General features: G+C 39.0%; 2 protein-coding genes across 5 annotated transcripts; one reads left to right on the forward strand and one right to left on the reverse strand.

The window, feature by feature from the left end:
* Positions 1-42: 42 nt before the first annotated feature.
* On the reverse strand, positions 43-4,799 carry LOC121895678 (lysophosphatidic acid receptor 6). Of its 4 annotated transcripts, none has more exons than XM_042409083.1 (3): positions 4,119-4,799; positions 1,571-1,746; positions 43-1,115 (listed from the first exon to the last, which is right to left on the reverse strand). In XM_042409083.1, exon 3 carries the CDS (start codon positions 1,008-1,010, stop codon positions 45-47), a length of 966 nt encoding a protein of 321 aa, XP_042265017.1. In that variant the 5' UTR covers positions 1,011-1,115; positions 1,571-1,746; positions 4,119-4,799; the 3' UTR covers positions 43-44. The 4 variants fall into 4 exon arrangements, with proteins under 4 accessions (XP_042265017.1, XP_042265019.1, XP_042265021.1 ...); XM_042409085.1 differs by having other exon boundaries at positions 4,114-4,799; XM_042409087.1 differs by lacking the exon at positions 4,119-4,799 and adding an exon at positions 2,016-3,098.
* Positions 3,345-11,823, forward strand: LOC121895679 (PHD and RING finger domain-containing protein 1-like). Its single transcript, XM_042409088.1, has 7 exons — positions 3,345-4,101; positions 5,098-5,169; positions 5,262-5,398; positions 5,857-5,948; positions 7,004-7,203; positions 10,781-10,856; positions 10,951-11,823. The coding sequence occupies exons 1-7, from the start codon at positions 3,943-3,945 to the stop codon at positions 10,986-10,988; spliced, it is 774 nt and encodes a 257-aa protein (XP_042265022.1). The 5' UTR covers positions 3,345-3,942; the 3' UTR covers positions 10,989-11,823.
* The last annotated feature ends 3,668 nt before the right edge of the window (positions 11,824-15,491 follow it).

Raw genomic sequence — 15,491 nt, forward strand, 5'->3', positions numbered from 1 at the left:
TACAGAGCTATATTTACAGTATTCATGTGCTGCTGCCCCTTCACTCAGCTAACTGGAATGGTATAAACACCTCTGGTCCTCCTGATTGTTCCCCACAGCCATGTCATCTTTAAGCATTTCCAGTTGCAGTGGCTGGTGGTGACATAGTAAAGCACAGGGTCCAGACATGTGTTGAGGGTGACGAGGGCCAGGGTGATCCGCCGGGCGTGGTAGATGGCATCGGCGGCAGAGCAGCTCTCGATGACACCCATGCGTCGAAGGAAGTGCAGCAGGTACACAACATGGTTGGGCATGAAGCAGAACAGCGTTATAGCCAGGATGGTGTAAATGACCCTCACGGCTTTTTGGGCTGTTTTAGTCTGTATCTTGGAGATGCGTCTCGCAGCCAGTGGGTAACACACCAGGATGATAATGGAGGGCAGCAGGGAGCCAAAGATCAGGCCAAGCACGCTGTACACCCCTAAGCGCGTTTGCCACTCATTCATGGCAAAATTCTCAAAGCAACTATGACCTCCAGATTCTTGAGTGTTGGTTTTCAGAGGTCCCAGGAGGACAAAGACGAGCATAGCCACCCCAATGACGCCCCACAGCACTGCGCTCACAACCAGAGAGCACCGGGGGCTCCGCAGCCTCAGGTAGACGTGCGGATGTACGGTGGCCATGTAGCGGTCCACGCAGATGCACGTCATGAAGTAGATGCTCATGTAGACGTTGGCAAAGAACAGAATCCCTGTGATGCGGCAGGTAAAGTCCCCAAACTCCCAGTTGTTTCTGTTGAGGTGGTAGTGGATCCGAAAGGGTAGAGTGCACAGGATGAGGATGTCTGCCAGAGCCAGATTGCTGATGTAAACACTGAAGGCTGTGCGGGGAGTGATCTTGAAGGTGAAGACGAAGAGGGCAGCGAGATTACCTGGTAGACCTAAAACTAAAGCTAAGATGTAAACCACTGGGTAAACGTAGTACTGGTACTCTGCTGAGGGCACACCACAGTTGGCACCCGTCTCGTTCATCGTTGCAGGTTGAGTGTTTTTTGAATGTAGTCAAATGAAAATCAGAGAGCGTGGGTTGATTCTCATAAACACTGCTGCTTTGCAGACCGTCTGCTGTAATGACAACTGTAGAAAAACAGACATGTTTCCATTTAGAGTTTTTCACACTTTCACATGATCTTGGAAACAAACCGTCTACTTGACTAACAACACTTTTATTCTGCCAAACACATTATTTTTGGTCTGGAAACAGACTTGATTATTCTGAATTGTTCAGGTTTCTTAAAGCAAGATGAAAAGCTGGGGGTGAACATTTGTAGGCTTCATACGATACACAGTTACTCATTTCAGGGATAATCTAAAGAAGAGCGAAGTGAAACAAAGCAGAAGAAGACTAACGGGTTATAAAGTCAACAAAGTTACACCTCATCCATTACTGTACTTCTAAGAGTGAATATTATTACTTATGGATTGACTTTTCACATTTTCAGAAGTTACAAATTGCCTGAAATCAACAAAACCTAGACTATACAACTTAACAATAAACTATAAAGCATTTGGGGAGTAAAAAAATCACTTACGTAGTTTAACTGAGACTCCTTGGTTCAATCTTTAGATGTAGAAAGCTTCGGTGTCAGTTGAAAACTCATGAGACGAAGCCGTGTTTTGCTGCTGCACTTTGTGCAGCTCCTCTCCGTGTGGCTCCTTGTGTACAGTGAGTATAACATGCTGCTCTTCGCTCAGACCTCCTGATTTCCTGTTTAAGTGAGATGTAGGTGTACGATTGAGAAGTAGGCTTGAAACTATAGCATGACACTAGATTATGCATGTAGTAGTCTATTTCTGTCACCCACCCAGTGCAGTGTGATATGTGGTGGGTAAACCCAAACTCTCCTTATTCACACCCCCAAACAAAGAAACAAGAATGGTCAATCAAAAACAAAAAAACCCCCTGCAAATTATGTGATACATTAAAAAAAACAGCATAACTCTCATATGGAATTCAATATAATTCATTTGCTTTACCATTTCATTATTTTTCTGTCCTTACTCTGTTACCCAATCCTGTAGGTAGGCTCCCCAGGAGTCTTCCACGTCCTGAGAATAATTTGCCATTGAATCGTTATTTCTGTCTGGGTGCGATCCTTTAATATCGCAGAAAAACAGATAAAGCTTTCGTCTCCTCATACATTTCCACATTTTCCTTTATGATGAGTGTATTTATGATTTCTGGATGGTTTGCGGGCTGGCCTGGGGCTTTGATATGATTAAACAGAGGTCAAACATGCTGCACATGCTCTGTTATATTTGGATTTAAGTGTCAGCTGTGCTCTGTGCAATCTGGGTAATTAGTTGAAAAGGATACAGGATACATTTGAACAGAGGTTTTTTAAAGTCATGGGCATTCAGAGGTGAATTAGAATTCAAAGGCGTGCTGTCCTGGCTTGTAATTGTTCAACAACATAAACTGATGGTATTTCCACACTGTTTGACTGCTGGCTGACAAATGACGGCATTGTATACTGATATGATGATAAAGAGGACTGTGCAAAAGTTTTAGGCACTTCATATGTTTAGATTCTTGTCTATTCTGCAATACCATCAGGGACGCATCTAAACACTCCCAAATGTATTCTGCAGCATGACAACGACCCCAAATATACAGCTACAGTCATAAAGAACTATCTTCAGTGACAATAAGAGCGATAAGTCTTGCAACAGATGGTTTTGCCCCCCACAGAGCCCTGATCTCAACATCATGGAGTCAGTCTGAAATTACATGAAGAGACAGAAGCAACTGAGACAGAGTATTGTGCTGATTCTTGTCTGATTTGTGCAGTAAATTCATCAAATTCAGTGTCCTGTATCGCTATTTTACAAGCTACATATAGTACAGCCTCTATGCTTGACTCAAACTATTAACTCATAGTCCTTCAGATTTAAGGTTTCATATTACTCAAATCCAGACATCAACATAGTCATCTATGCACATCAACAAAAAGTTGACCCCGTCACACACTTTGAACGACAGCCCCCCTCATTTTCATATAAATATATTTAAAACGGAATAAATTCAATGGGAAAGTAGATAGGGGAATTTATACAAAGGTAAGTAAATACAGAAGCAAATTGCAAAACAGAAATTACAATTTATGTCACATTTTATCAAATAATCAATGCCTAAATTTAATTGTATTATTTTATTATTTAACAATATTATTTTGGTACATCTGATGGCATATTAATTTATCATCATGAGTTATTTATAATTTTTGATTTTTGGCAGTTTCAGTCCTTTACAGCTGTTCAGGTGAACACAGCGCGTGCACGCGTACGGGAACAAGTCAGCTTTAAAACCAGTTAGGACATAACACCGGTGTATCGAAGTCGGTTTGTCTCTCGAATAATGTTCCCCTACAGTTAAAATAAGAGTTTCTCGCAGCTCCCTCCTCTGCATTTAGGGTCAAGGTTATGGTGATTAGACGTAGCTGGTTGAGTTGTGGTTCGGTTAAGTTTGAGCATTATAAAAGACGACTTGTTAAGGAGGATGGGCTTCTCACCGGAAGTTAGGTGATTACGTTTAGCGTTCGGCGGAAGAAGTATCGAACCACGAAGTTGTTCGCTAGCTAGCTGGAACCGAAGTTAACATGCAAATTATCGTGATTAAATAAAGTAAGATATGCTGCAACACTATCTAACTAAATGCCGAAACATGCCTGACATTATTGACTTAATTCAAGGGCGTATTCAGAAAAGACTGTTATGCTAACTTAGCTAACTAGCTACTGTTGTTAGCTATAAAACAGTTTCATGCCTCATCTGGTGACCCGCTTTTCACCCTGATTTAAACGAAATATAACTTATATTTGGCACTTTTGGTCGTTATTGTTGACATTCTCTTAAAGTAAGAGCGTCACAAAACATACACTTTTAGCCCAGTAATATCTGTAACATGGATAAGTCAGCTGTGTTAAACACAGACGGTGCAGATGCAACAGTGGATGCAGATAAATGTTATATCTGCCTGAGTTTCTTCAGAGAGCAGACTGTTGCCTCTCTGGACAACTGCCAGCATGTGTTTTGTCTTGAATGTATTCTTCAGTGGTCCCAGGTAAACACACACCTCACCTGTCACTCCTGTCTCACAATCGTATGTAGTCAGTGTGGTCCAGATGTCAACAGAAAAAGCAATAAACAGTAAACAGTAAACATAAACATAACAGTGTAAGAAAGAGAGGGACAGGAATTTATAAAGATCCTGTGCAGTGGGTGCACAGCATGATAAAAACTGCAAAAAAGCAGTGCAATTGACATGATAAAAAAAAACAACTATAAATAAATATAAATTTGAATGCTAATAAACTATGTGTGTGTGTGTATTAACAGGATATCTATGTCAGTCTTACTCACAGATACTTTTATCAGAAAAATATTTTCTCTTGCCAATGTGATGTAACAGTCCTACATGAGTGATGTCACATATTTGCAGGGATTTTTGATAAGCCCTTTATAATTTCCTTATCGATTATTTAATCGGTTCATCGCTTTGCCTTTAAAATGTCAGAAAATAGCTAAAAATTTCCAGTATGATATGAAGTGATGATTACACAGTGCTTGTTTTTTTCCAACCAACAGGCCAAATCTCAAATAAATTCACTTTACAACTGTCCTCTCTTAACAGCACATTGTTTAATAGTTTAAATGAAAATATTTAAGGACATAAAAGTAGATGTAATGACATGTTAACATCTTTAAAAATGTTTTTGATAACAACCAAACATTGTTTGGTTCCAGCTTCTCAAATGTGAAGATTTGCTGATTTTCTCTGTTTTATGTTGTTGTAAATTGAATCAGCTTCCACTATTTTTTTTTAGGGAAAACAATTAACAGGATTAATCAAGAACATAACTGTCAGATTAATTGCGAAACAAAATAATAATTAGTTATAAACCTATTTGAGATGCATGAGCCTCCAAGGTGGTACACACAGTACCTCTTCTGTGTTCAAAATGTGAATCAAATTGTAAAACACTGTTATTTCAATGCTAAGTTGCATAATAACCATCAAGGGAATGAAAACATCTTGTTGTTCTGTCTTGATTCTCAGACAGCCAACACCTGTCCGGTGGATCGGATCAGTTTTACTTTCATCCATCCTGGAGGCAACATTCAAAAGAAGGTGACTATTTGCAGTATGTGAAGGAGGCTTTCTGCCAAGCATTTAGAAATATGTTAACAGCGTTGGTGGCTGAATTGTTTGTGCTGCTGCAGATCAAAGTGAGGACGCACAAAAAGGATGATGATGAAGAAGAAGAAGAAGAGGAGCGGAGCAGTGCTGTTATCTGTGAGGAATGTGGACGCAGCGACCGTAGGCACCGGCTGCTGGTGTGCATCCACTGTGATTCAGGGTATGATATTACAGAACAGTATGTACGGAGCCCCGGACGTTCTGAAAAATCTTGTCAGCACAAACACACGTCATTATCTTCTGTGCATGAGATGATGTGGACTAAGATAATGACTTTAGGGCACTAGATATGTATTTTTTTGTGAACAAGACCCATATCCTGTGCACGCAAGTCATTATCTTGTTCACATATGACACACTTTTATGTAGTGATGTTGTTACAGCGGATGTTTAATTTGTCATGATTTTTCTAATCTAATCTTAAATGTTCAGTAAATATCAAGTTTTATTTCAGTATTAGTAGTTCTGTGAGAGAAAGGGGGGGTTGTATTTGACTTTAACCATTTTTCACTGAGATATCCTCTGCTATCAGACTCTGGTGCAGCTGTGGGAAATACACGAGGTTCATGAGGTTAAAGACATTTCATCCCAGAATTGTGGTTGTGCTGTATGTTTCAGGTATCATATAGACTGCTTGACACCTTCATTAAACACGGGCCCTGAAGGTGACTGGATTTGTCCTGATTGTACGGTCACTCCTCATCATACAGGTAAAGCTGTGTAGTCAATGATCACTCATGTTACATGTCACAACACTCAAACTGATTGTAACCCTTCTTTAAAGGACCATTCTGGGGTTTTTACATTTTCTAACTCATTTAATTCAAACCATGTACTCACCACATTACTGCCAACCTGTTACCAAAACATATAGCACCTCATAAATGTGTCCTCCAGGAAGCCACTGTTTTTTGTTTATGTCAATAAGGTATGGCAGTCAACATTACAGGAATAAAACCAAATCTAAATGTTCTCTCTGATAGATAGGAACATTTCTCCGTTTTATCAGTTTTAGACTATGGTGACATGCTTCGGCAGCAACTGTAAAGCACCTTGATGCCGTCTAGCATTCTGTACTCATTCATTACTGGTGATGCTTATAACGTTCATCACTGCATCCTGTACAAAAAAGTAGGGAGGTCCTCTCTCTCTCTCTCTGAGAGGCAGGATTTGCACATGTATTTGTTTATTTATAAGGCCCTTATTGGAAAGCTGCCTTCTTACATTAATTCCATGCTAGTTTGGTCCACTGGACCACATTACACCAGGACTAATAACTGGCTTACGGTCCATGTCCCTCGTGTTCATACAGAGCTTGGAAGAACCGCTTTTGGCTTCTTTGCACCATCAACCTGGAACACACTACAAAACACTTTAAAAATGAATTCATTGGTAACTCTTGGTCATTTTAAATCCACTATCTCAAACCTTTTAACTTCTGTTTGTACTTGTTTTTAATTGATTTTGTTGTTACTTTATTTATTAATTGAATTTATATGTTTGTTTTATTGATTGTCTTCTTTCTTGCTCGACGTCATTGTAAATTAAGGCTTTTCCCTCAATGATTTTCGAGTTTAAATAAAGACAAATATTTGCTCTCTATTTGGAAGTTATAAAAGGAAACAGAGCATCACTACCTGTAGCCTCTCGGACTCTGAGGCTACAGGTAGTGCTGGTTCCTAGGAAGTAACCATTAAAGCACCAGTTTGCAGGATGTAAAGGGGAATAGATTTAGATTTGTTTTTGTGAAATTGTTCCTTTACAGATGGCTCAGTGGTAGAAGAAGAGATCAGCGATGGGGAACTAACAGACCTCTTAGCCGAAGTAGATGAGACGCCGTCTACCAGCAGTCGCCTTCGGCCCTCCACCATCAATCAACCCAGCAGCTCCAGTGGACGACGACACAGCCAGAGGATCCAGAGCAGAGCCAGCAGCAGTCCTGACCCTCGCCCCCAAACCTCCTGGGTCAGTTCAGCATTAAATTACAGTACTGTGTGTTTGTCATGTGTTTATTTACCAGATATCATGAGGCGAGGTTGTTAAATATATACATTTCTGGAGATCGGCTAATTTTTGCTTTACAAAACGTGTAGGCCTACATTCATGATGTTGGAGTTTATGTGTGGCAGAAATACAGAAAGGCTGGACGATAGGACAAAAATATGACCATATTTTTTAAGGATAAGACTGGTGATATTCTATATTTTTGTTATTTTCAACAAATACCGCCAAAAACCAACAATTTACAACCAATAATTTACTAAAACACTGTGCACTGCGGTGTTTATAAAATGTCACTCAGTCAGGAGGAAATGGTACATTTTTTGGGGTCTATTTTCAGAGAAAATTAGTACATAATTGGTGCTCTAGTGCAGTGGTTCCCAACCCACAGGGTCAGATCCTGCACATGGGGTCGTTGGATTAATCTAAGGGGTTGGATTAATCTAAGGGGTTACCCTTCACTGGAAGGGTACTTCACAATGTTGTTCACCCATACAGTGCACCCTATAGAGCACCTTAACAGCATTGTTTTTGTTCATTGAAAGGGGGACTCATCATGGCATCATGTTTTCTCACACATGGGGACACCCAAGAGGTGTTTTTTTTTTCATTGAAACACAATTCTGCATATCAGTATGTTAGACTTAAGGGAACACTAAGTTGCACTTTTTTTGTTCACTAGAAAGGCATCCATACAGAACCTACAGCTCATCCCATCACAAAGGCAACTCAGAGGGCACCGCTCCCTTCATTTAAAGGGCACATCATGTTTTCTCGCTTTCGGGGGTTCTTTACAGGTCACTATCACACTTTGTTCCACTGAAAGGGCACCAGTGATTGTCACATGTAGAGACACTCTAAAGGGCATTTCATCCTGATTTACAGAACAGAACTTTGGTATGTTTTCTCCTTTGTGCTGGCACCTTGGAGAACATTTTATCGTACTGTGGGGCAGTTAGAGGTCACCTTACCCCCTGCTTCACAAAGCCCAAGATGACATCTTCAAATATCTTGTTTTGTCCACAACTCAAAGATAAAATTTGGACTCTTTTTTTTTTTTTTTAATGGCTCAAAATGATTACTCAATTATCAAAATAGTTTCCTATTAATGTAAGAGTTGGCAACTAATCAATTAATCGGCTAATTGTTGCAGCTCTACAAAATTAAATGCAAATCCAGATGTATGGTCCATAGAGAACAGGTTCTGATGACGTGTCGTCTGACCACGTTGGAAATCAAATGTGTTTACAGTTTCGAATGGCTTCACTCAAAGGATGGTGTGAAAAGTTAACCGTCACAGAGAGGGAAGGGGTGCGGGGGAGATGCAATATCGTTTAAACAACAGGGATAACGGTGCGTGTTTTCTGATTGTCTCTCCTGGAAGGCAGTTATAGTGTTTGCACTCCATTGTTCACAGAGAAAGTGACAGAAATAGTTGTGTCAAGAATGAAAATAAGAGCTGGAGAGAAAAGTTGAAACCTTGGCTCCATTCTCACCTCTGCACAGCTGGCCAATCACTGTGGGTGTGAATGTTGGCTGGTTGGTGTCAGAAAGTCAAGAGGCATGTAACCTCCGTGTGAGGACATGGTATTTGTTAAATGTCCGGGACTCCCCACCAGTCAGTCAGAGCTTTAGACACCTTTTGGATGAAAGGCCTTAACTTAGCCCTTCTACATATACCTTGACCTTTTTTACTGAGAATCTTGGCATAAACAAACTACAAATTAAATATAATTCAAATTATGGGCATTTGGTGTATGTTATTAAATGTATTACGGACATTATTCATTTAAGTAACCTCAGGTATGTCGTTAACTTGCTCAAGTAAATAGGGCAAATGAAAATAATTCAAGCAGGCATCGAGGGGAAAAGATTTTTTAAGTGCAGCATCTAACCACACTTCCTGCCATGCTGAGTGATTTTCCTTTACGTGTACTGTAAGTGGTGCAAATACACTTTCCTAGAAGATCAGTCATCTGTCTGCAGACACATTTGTATCATCTTTGGCTGCACGGTCGGTCAAACAGGGCGCCTTCTGGTGTTTGTGGTTACTGTCTGACAAAAAACATTTTCTTTGCCCTCCTGGGTTCATCTGTGTGGGTTTACAGCTGCTGCTTCTGCTTGTGTGACACTGGTTTATTGTGACTTCTGATATACTGGTGTTTAATCAGGGGTCAAGGGGGCCTTTAGTTTGCTGTATTCATCAAAAGAAGCTCTTCTTCTTAAGCTGTTAAGAGTACAGTTCTTCAGGTGGCTCGCTCTTTACCTGACGAGACATCTGTGAGCTCGAGAAGTGAAGACGGCTTTGTTTACTCACTCAAGGACATCCAAGCGTGTGTTTTTCCTCTTTTCAACCAAGACTTGAACTGTGGTCTTCTGTTGTTCGAGGACTCATGTGGATCATCTCCGCTCCTCTACTTAGTGTTTTAGTGATTTGCTGACAGTCAATCAGGTCATAACCTGATTGTTATGTAAACTAAAAGTCTCTGGCTACTATTTTTAGCCGGCAACTGCACAATTAATTATTAGTATTGAACACTTCTTCCTGTTCATGTCAAAAATATCCTATCTTTTAAAAAAAGGGGAAATATTATAATAAACATTATTTAAATAGCATTTTTCTTAAGAAAGTCACAAAATGCTCTACAGCTTTTTTTCATTCTTAAAGCTCAGTTCAGATCTTTATTGTCCCAAAATAAAAAAAAATCCTTTTGCAGCATAAAAAAATAAAAACGTAACATAAATACATGGAGACAGTTGAAGACTTTAAAAGTGACTATATCATACACACAATACAGAATACAATAAGAAGTTAATGTAATAAAAGATAAGAAAAACTGCTACAATAAGAATAGGGATAAGATAAAATGCTAAAAGGGCAGTTTATAGTGTATTAAAGACAAACGTTCATTGTATATGGGATTAATGAAAGCTTGGACCTGTTGCATCAAATTTTTGGTGACTTGTATCTCTGATTAGAGGCAAAGATATCAAATCCTTAAAGAGACGATGGTCCGGATTTGCTAAAATGGATTTAGCTTTCATTCTCAATTATTGAATAGTCCTTATTTCTTTAAAAAAACACATAATTCACATTTGTGTTGTAAATACTTCATATTTACCAAATATAAAGACAAAGTTGTGTTGATGACAGGATACAAATATACAAACCTTTTATGTGAATAAATACCAGTACACTGTTAACAAGGCACCATGCAGTAACACCATCATGTGCCAAATGAAATCTGTCAGTTGATAATAATGTATTTTATTCATACAGCTCTTTTAAAAGGCCCTCAAAGACGCCTCACATAGATAAACAAATTGACCAAAAGACATCACACAACACAACAACAGAGCAGCAGTAAAGACACAGTGTTAAAAGTAGAAAACAAATGCAGTAAAGGAGATTAGAGGACAAAAAAGACTCTCAGTTAAAGGAAACATCAGGTTTGCTTGTGATCTGTGAAACACAACTTTCCATCACTTGGATGTTTATGCCTGTGAATTATCATCACTGTTTTTTGTTCTTATTTCTCAGCACGTACCTAAATACTTGTTACGGGCATCAAAGCCGTCAGTCGCAACAGATGAATCAGCTGCACCTCAACACAGCAGTAAGTTATCATCTATCAGCTCACTTCCCCGTAGCTTCAAGAGTCTGTATACGCTTTGATGTTTAACTTTTGTCTGTTTTTGTGTGTTTCACAGATTTAAAGACTAGAAAAAGAAGGAAACGTGCAACTTGAGCTGCTGGAATACAGTTTATATCGTCACAAAAGCTGAATGTGCTTCTGCCAGAAACGACCACATGGTGGCAGCATTGCGTTAGCAGTCAGACGTTAAGTTCTAAACATAAACATGATATGAAGGAAATGAACTTGAACCAGGTGCTTTTTTTTGGTTTCTTTTAACAGTGACGTTGTTTGATATCCTTTGTAAAAACTGTTGTTGAATGTTTCTGTTTTCACTTTCCTGAAACAGTAAGGCTGGTAATAATCTATATTTTTCTTATTGTCAACAAATCCTATGAAAGTTAGTCTGTCCATCAAAACTTTACCAAGTCTACTGGTTCTTCCTGAAGATGTAAATCTTTAAAAATGGGTTAAAAATATATAAAACAGCTTCTAAAAATTACTTTTAAGAGGTTATTTTTTGTAAAGGTGGCAAATGTTCACGCAAATACAAGTAAATAGAGCATTAGTTGAGGACTATTTTCAGCCATGGATTAATACACTTGGTTCTAGTGCGAATTTGCTGCAGCAGGATGGTCTATGTGGGATTGACTCAAAATAAACTGCGGTTGCCATCTTCAGCATAATGAAAGGACACGTCAGCCGCTGCAACAGCGTGACTCACTGTTGTGTTTTTAATAATTTTTGGACAACAATGGAGCTCCATAGCGCAGAGGAATAAGATATATCTGGCTGCAGCTACAAACGCTTGTCAGCAGGAACAATTTATTGTTGGTTTTTTGGGGGTTTTTGTTGGATTTGTTGACAATAAGAACAGTATAGAATATCACCAGGCTTATTTACTTTTAGTTGTCATATAATCTGTGTAAATAAAGTATTAATTGTTTGATATTCCTGTTCCTCTGTATGTATGTCAGCATCTCTGTGCTGGTTGATTTACTGCAGAAAACATGAGGTATCAGAAAAGGCAGTGATTAACTTTTCAAACAGCAGGATACACTCACCAGATGCAATATCATTTTTAAGTTGTTCTGCTTTATAAAACAGTAGAAAAAGTTGGACGGCATGTTTCTGCGGGACAACAAGGAGCTCTTCAAAATATTACAGAGTCTTTTACAACCAGAAGCCTCCTGTTTGGGTCCTAGTTATACACAGCACAGGCATTTAAAACATCTAGAGTGTTCCTTGTTATGTTTCACGTTGGGGATTCAAATAAAACATTAATCAAAAGTTTCTTAAACGTGTAATCTGAAAGGTAGAGAAGTACTTCACATTCACAACAGTGGAGGAGCTCCCATACAAGGTGCTGCCCTGATCATCTGGAGCAATTCTGGAGGTTCAGTTTCTTCCTCAAGGACAATTCAACATCTGGACAGGACAAGGCGAGGATTGACCCGCCAACTACTGGACGACCTGTTCATGAGCCACAGCTGCTCGATTTTTTTTTTTTTTTTTTTTTAATGTGACCAATGTATTATTTCATTAAATAAAACTTAATGAACCATTTTATGAGCTGAATTTTGTAATACACCACCTTCATCTGCAAAAGAAATCATAACTTTTGGCAAATTTTTTGACTTTTACACTGAAAACAAGTTTGTCTTTTCAACAAACAAGTTGTGAAACATGACCGTCTACAGCCACACTAGCTGTGTTTTGCTGATGTTTAGCTGGTATGTTGACCATGTTCACCATCTTATTTTAAGGTACTAACATGCTAACATTTGCCTCATAAATCAAAGTATTGGACAAATTAAAAATTTGACCTGATTATGGTGCTAGATGGGAACTGAAGAGGTCACCCAGTTATTATAATTCATCCTGAGGGAAACATGAATGTGTTTACCACGTTTCATTGTAATCCATCCAGTAGTTGTTGAAACATTTCATTCAAACCCACAAACATCGACCTCATCGTGGCGCTACAGAGAAAGTCAGTGGATCATCAAAGCCAGCAGGCTTTGTTCTCTGAGGGTCATGAATGTCTGTACAAAATTTCATGCAACAATTAATGATCGATAGGAAATTAATCGCCAACTATTCTGATAATCGAGTAATCATTTTGAGACATTTTTTAAAGAAAATTACATTTACATTTACATGAAGAAATTTGGCGATTTTGTCTTACGTGACGCAAAGAACAAACACATCTGACCAACTGGTGAAACATAGAAGATAACAGTTTTTGTAAGTAATGGGTTCAAACAAGTGGAGAAGCACAGGGGTCCAAGTGGAGCCTTACCAAAAAACAAAATAGTAAAAAAAAACAAAAAACAGTACCAACAATCAATATTGACAGAGAACAGTATTACTTAAAGGACCAGTGTGTAAGATTTAGGGGGATCTGTTGGCAGAAATGGAATATATTCATAAGTATGTTTTAATTAGTGTATAATCACCTGAAAATAAGAAGTGTTGTGTTTTCGTTATCTTAGAATGAGCCCTTTATAGCTAAACAGAGAGCGGGTCTGCTTCCACAGAGTCCGCCATATTGCACCGCCATGTTCCTACAGTAGCCCATAATGGCCAAACCAGACACTGGCTCTAGAGAGGGCCTTTCACGTTTTTCGCGAGTTTCGCAGCCACCGTAGGTTCTCCTACATGCTAGAAAGGGGAGGTTGAGGGGAGGGGTGTTCATTTGGTTGCAATCTGCAACCTCACCGCTAGATGCCACTAAAATCTACAAACTGGTCCTTTAATTACAACATTCAGTTGGACCTCTGAAAATTAGACCAGATATATTTATCAATTTCACAGATTAGATGTGATGTCCCCATCTGATCCGTAGTGATTTTGTTACAAGGAGCACAGTGTAGATGGATGCTGGCTAAAGAAAGTATGTGAGGCGACAAAGGTGTCACTGAATCAAAGAGCAGCTCTTGTGCTCGTCTGCAGGATTTCCTCATCCTGCCTCTCAGCAGCACTGAGCCCATCGCCTAGCAACACCAGCCTCTGTGATTTCTCAGGCTCTCGTCCAGCCGTACCCAAGAGGAGGCTGCCTCAGACAGACACTCTCAGATCTGTTGTTTCCGGTCTTTTGATATTAAATCCAGCCTTTGATGTCCAAAAGCATCACATGCTGAAGCAGAGAAATCAAAACTAGTTTGTGGGAGATGCAAGAAAATAAAAGACTACTGTGAGGTCAAGAAATCATGTGTTCAACCATCAGTGTGATTCCTGATATTATAGTGAAGTTATTATAGTGTATATACATATATATATATATGTCCATGCTCATTTGATGTGTGTGTATGTGTGTGTTTGTGTGGTTATCAGTGTGATTCAATGGGCGGGGACTAAACGAGCCTGCAGCTCATCTTGCCCTACTTTCCCCCAAAAAACAACGTGCGCAGAAAAACAAATGTTCACCTTCATTGGCCAGACATGTTTGCTGAGCAGAACTGTTGAAATGAACAAAATGTCCTGGCTCAGACACCATAGGGTGTGTAACACAAAGCGCACACAGTAAAGCGCTCACAGTTTCTTGTTTGTTGGTTTACCCTTATTTAAGATTATTGGAGAGCAGCTCTTTGCATTATTCATCTTCTATTCTGACATTTTTGACTCTTTACTAGCGGCTCTCCATTTTTAAAAGCCATTTTAAGTATTGAATGAAACTTTTGACGGGTTGTTTTTGATCAGAAAAGAACTATGGAAGGTTTAATGATTTTATGATTGATACTAAAAATCACTTTTCATTCAGAAACCTTTGCATTAAATTTGTCCAAGGCTTCATAATAAAATTAAAAAATGAGTAATGTAATTGTTTTATATCGTCAAGTTTTCATTTTTCTCTCACATTCTGTTTTGTCGAGCAGATTGTTGTAAATTAATAGTCTCTTTTTGTGCATATGTGACTCCTATTTAACGCTGCCATTTTGTCCAGTTCTCCCTTGTAAAAGAGATAATGTAACTCAAGTAGACGCCCCAAAACTCATGTACAGACGGCAGAGCCCTGGTGTCAGTATTCATGTTGTAATTTCAAATTTCAAGGTATGGCATTTGCAGTTTTTAATTTACTTTTTTAAACTGCAGGGTGATAAAATTCTACAAAATTCATAATGAATGTTGACTAAAGGCAAATCATCTGTGTTTACACATTTTTCACTGTGAGATACAGTATTTTCTGCTTTCTTCTCCATTGATGGTGAGTTGTAGTTTAAAAAGAATAGTTTGACATTTTAGGAACTTTTTTGCTGAGATGACAAGATTGATACATCTCGTCAGGCTTGGATGAACACATTGTTCTTTTTGTTGATAGGGTTCAGCCAAACAACTTGTTTTTTGGAAGAGGCCAGCTGCTTTGTTGCTGTAATGATGTCAGTTTCACTCCCAGTAGTCCTCCCCTGTGACCCTAGTTGACCTTGTTCCACCATTCATTGAATCCTGTCGTCCTCACATCTGGTGGTGGATGGAGATTTGGATTGCTTTTGGGCATCTGAATATTTGATACTACTCTAGCTGACACAGCTTCCTGAAAAGTACTTTCCTTTGTTTTTGTTCCAGCTGTTCCAGTGCTGACCCAGTACTCACCCTATCCACTCTTTATGGGATCCT

This window comes from Thunnus maccoyii, chromosome 4, assembly GCF_910596095.1.
Source record: "Thunnus maccoyii chromosome 4, fThuMac1.1, whole genome shotgun sequence".
Lineage (NCBI taxonomy): Eukaryota > Metazoa > Chordata > Actinopteri > Scombriformes > Scombridae > Thunnus > Thunnus maccoyii.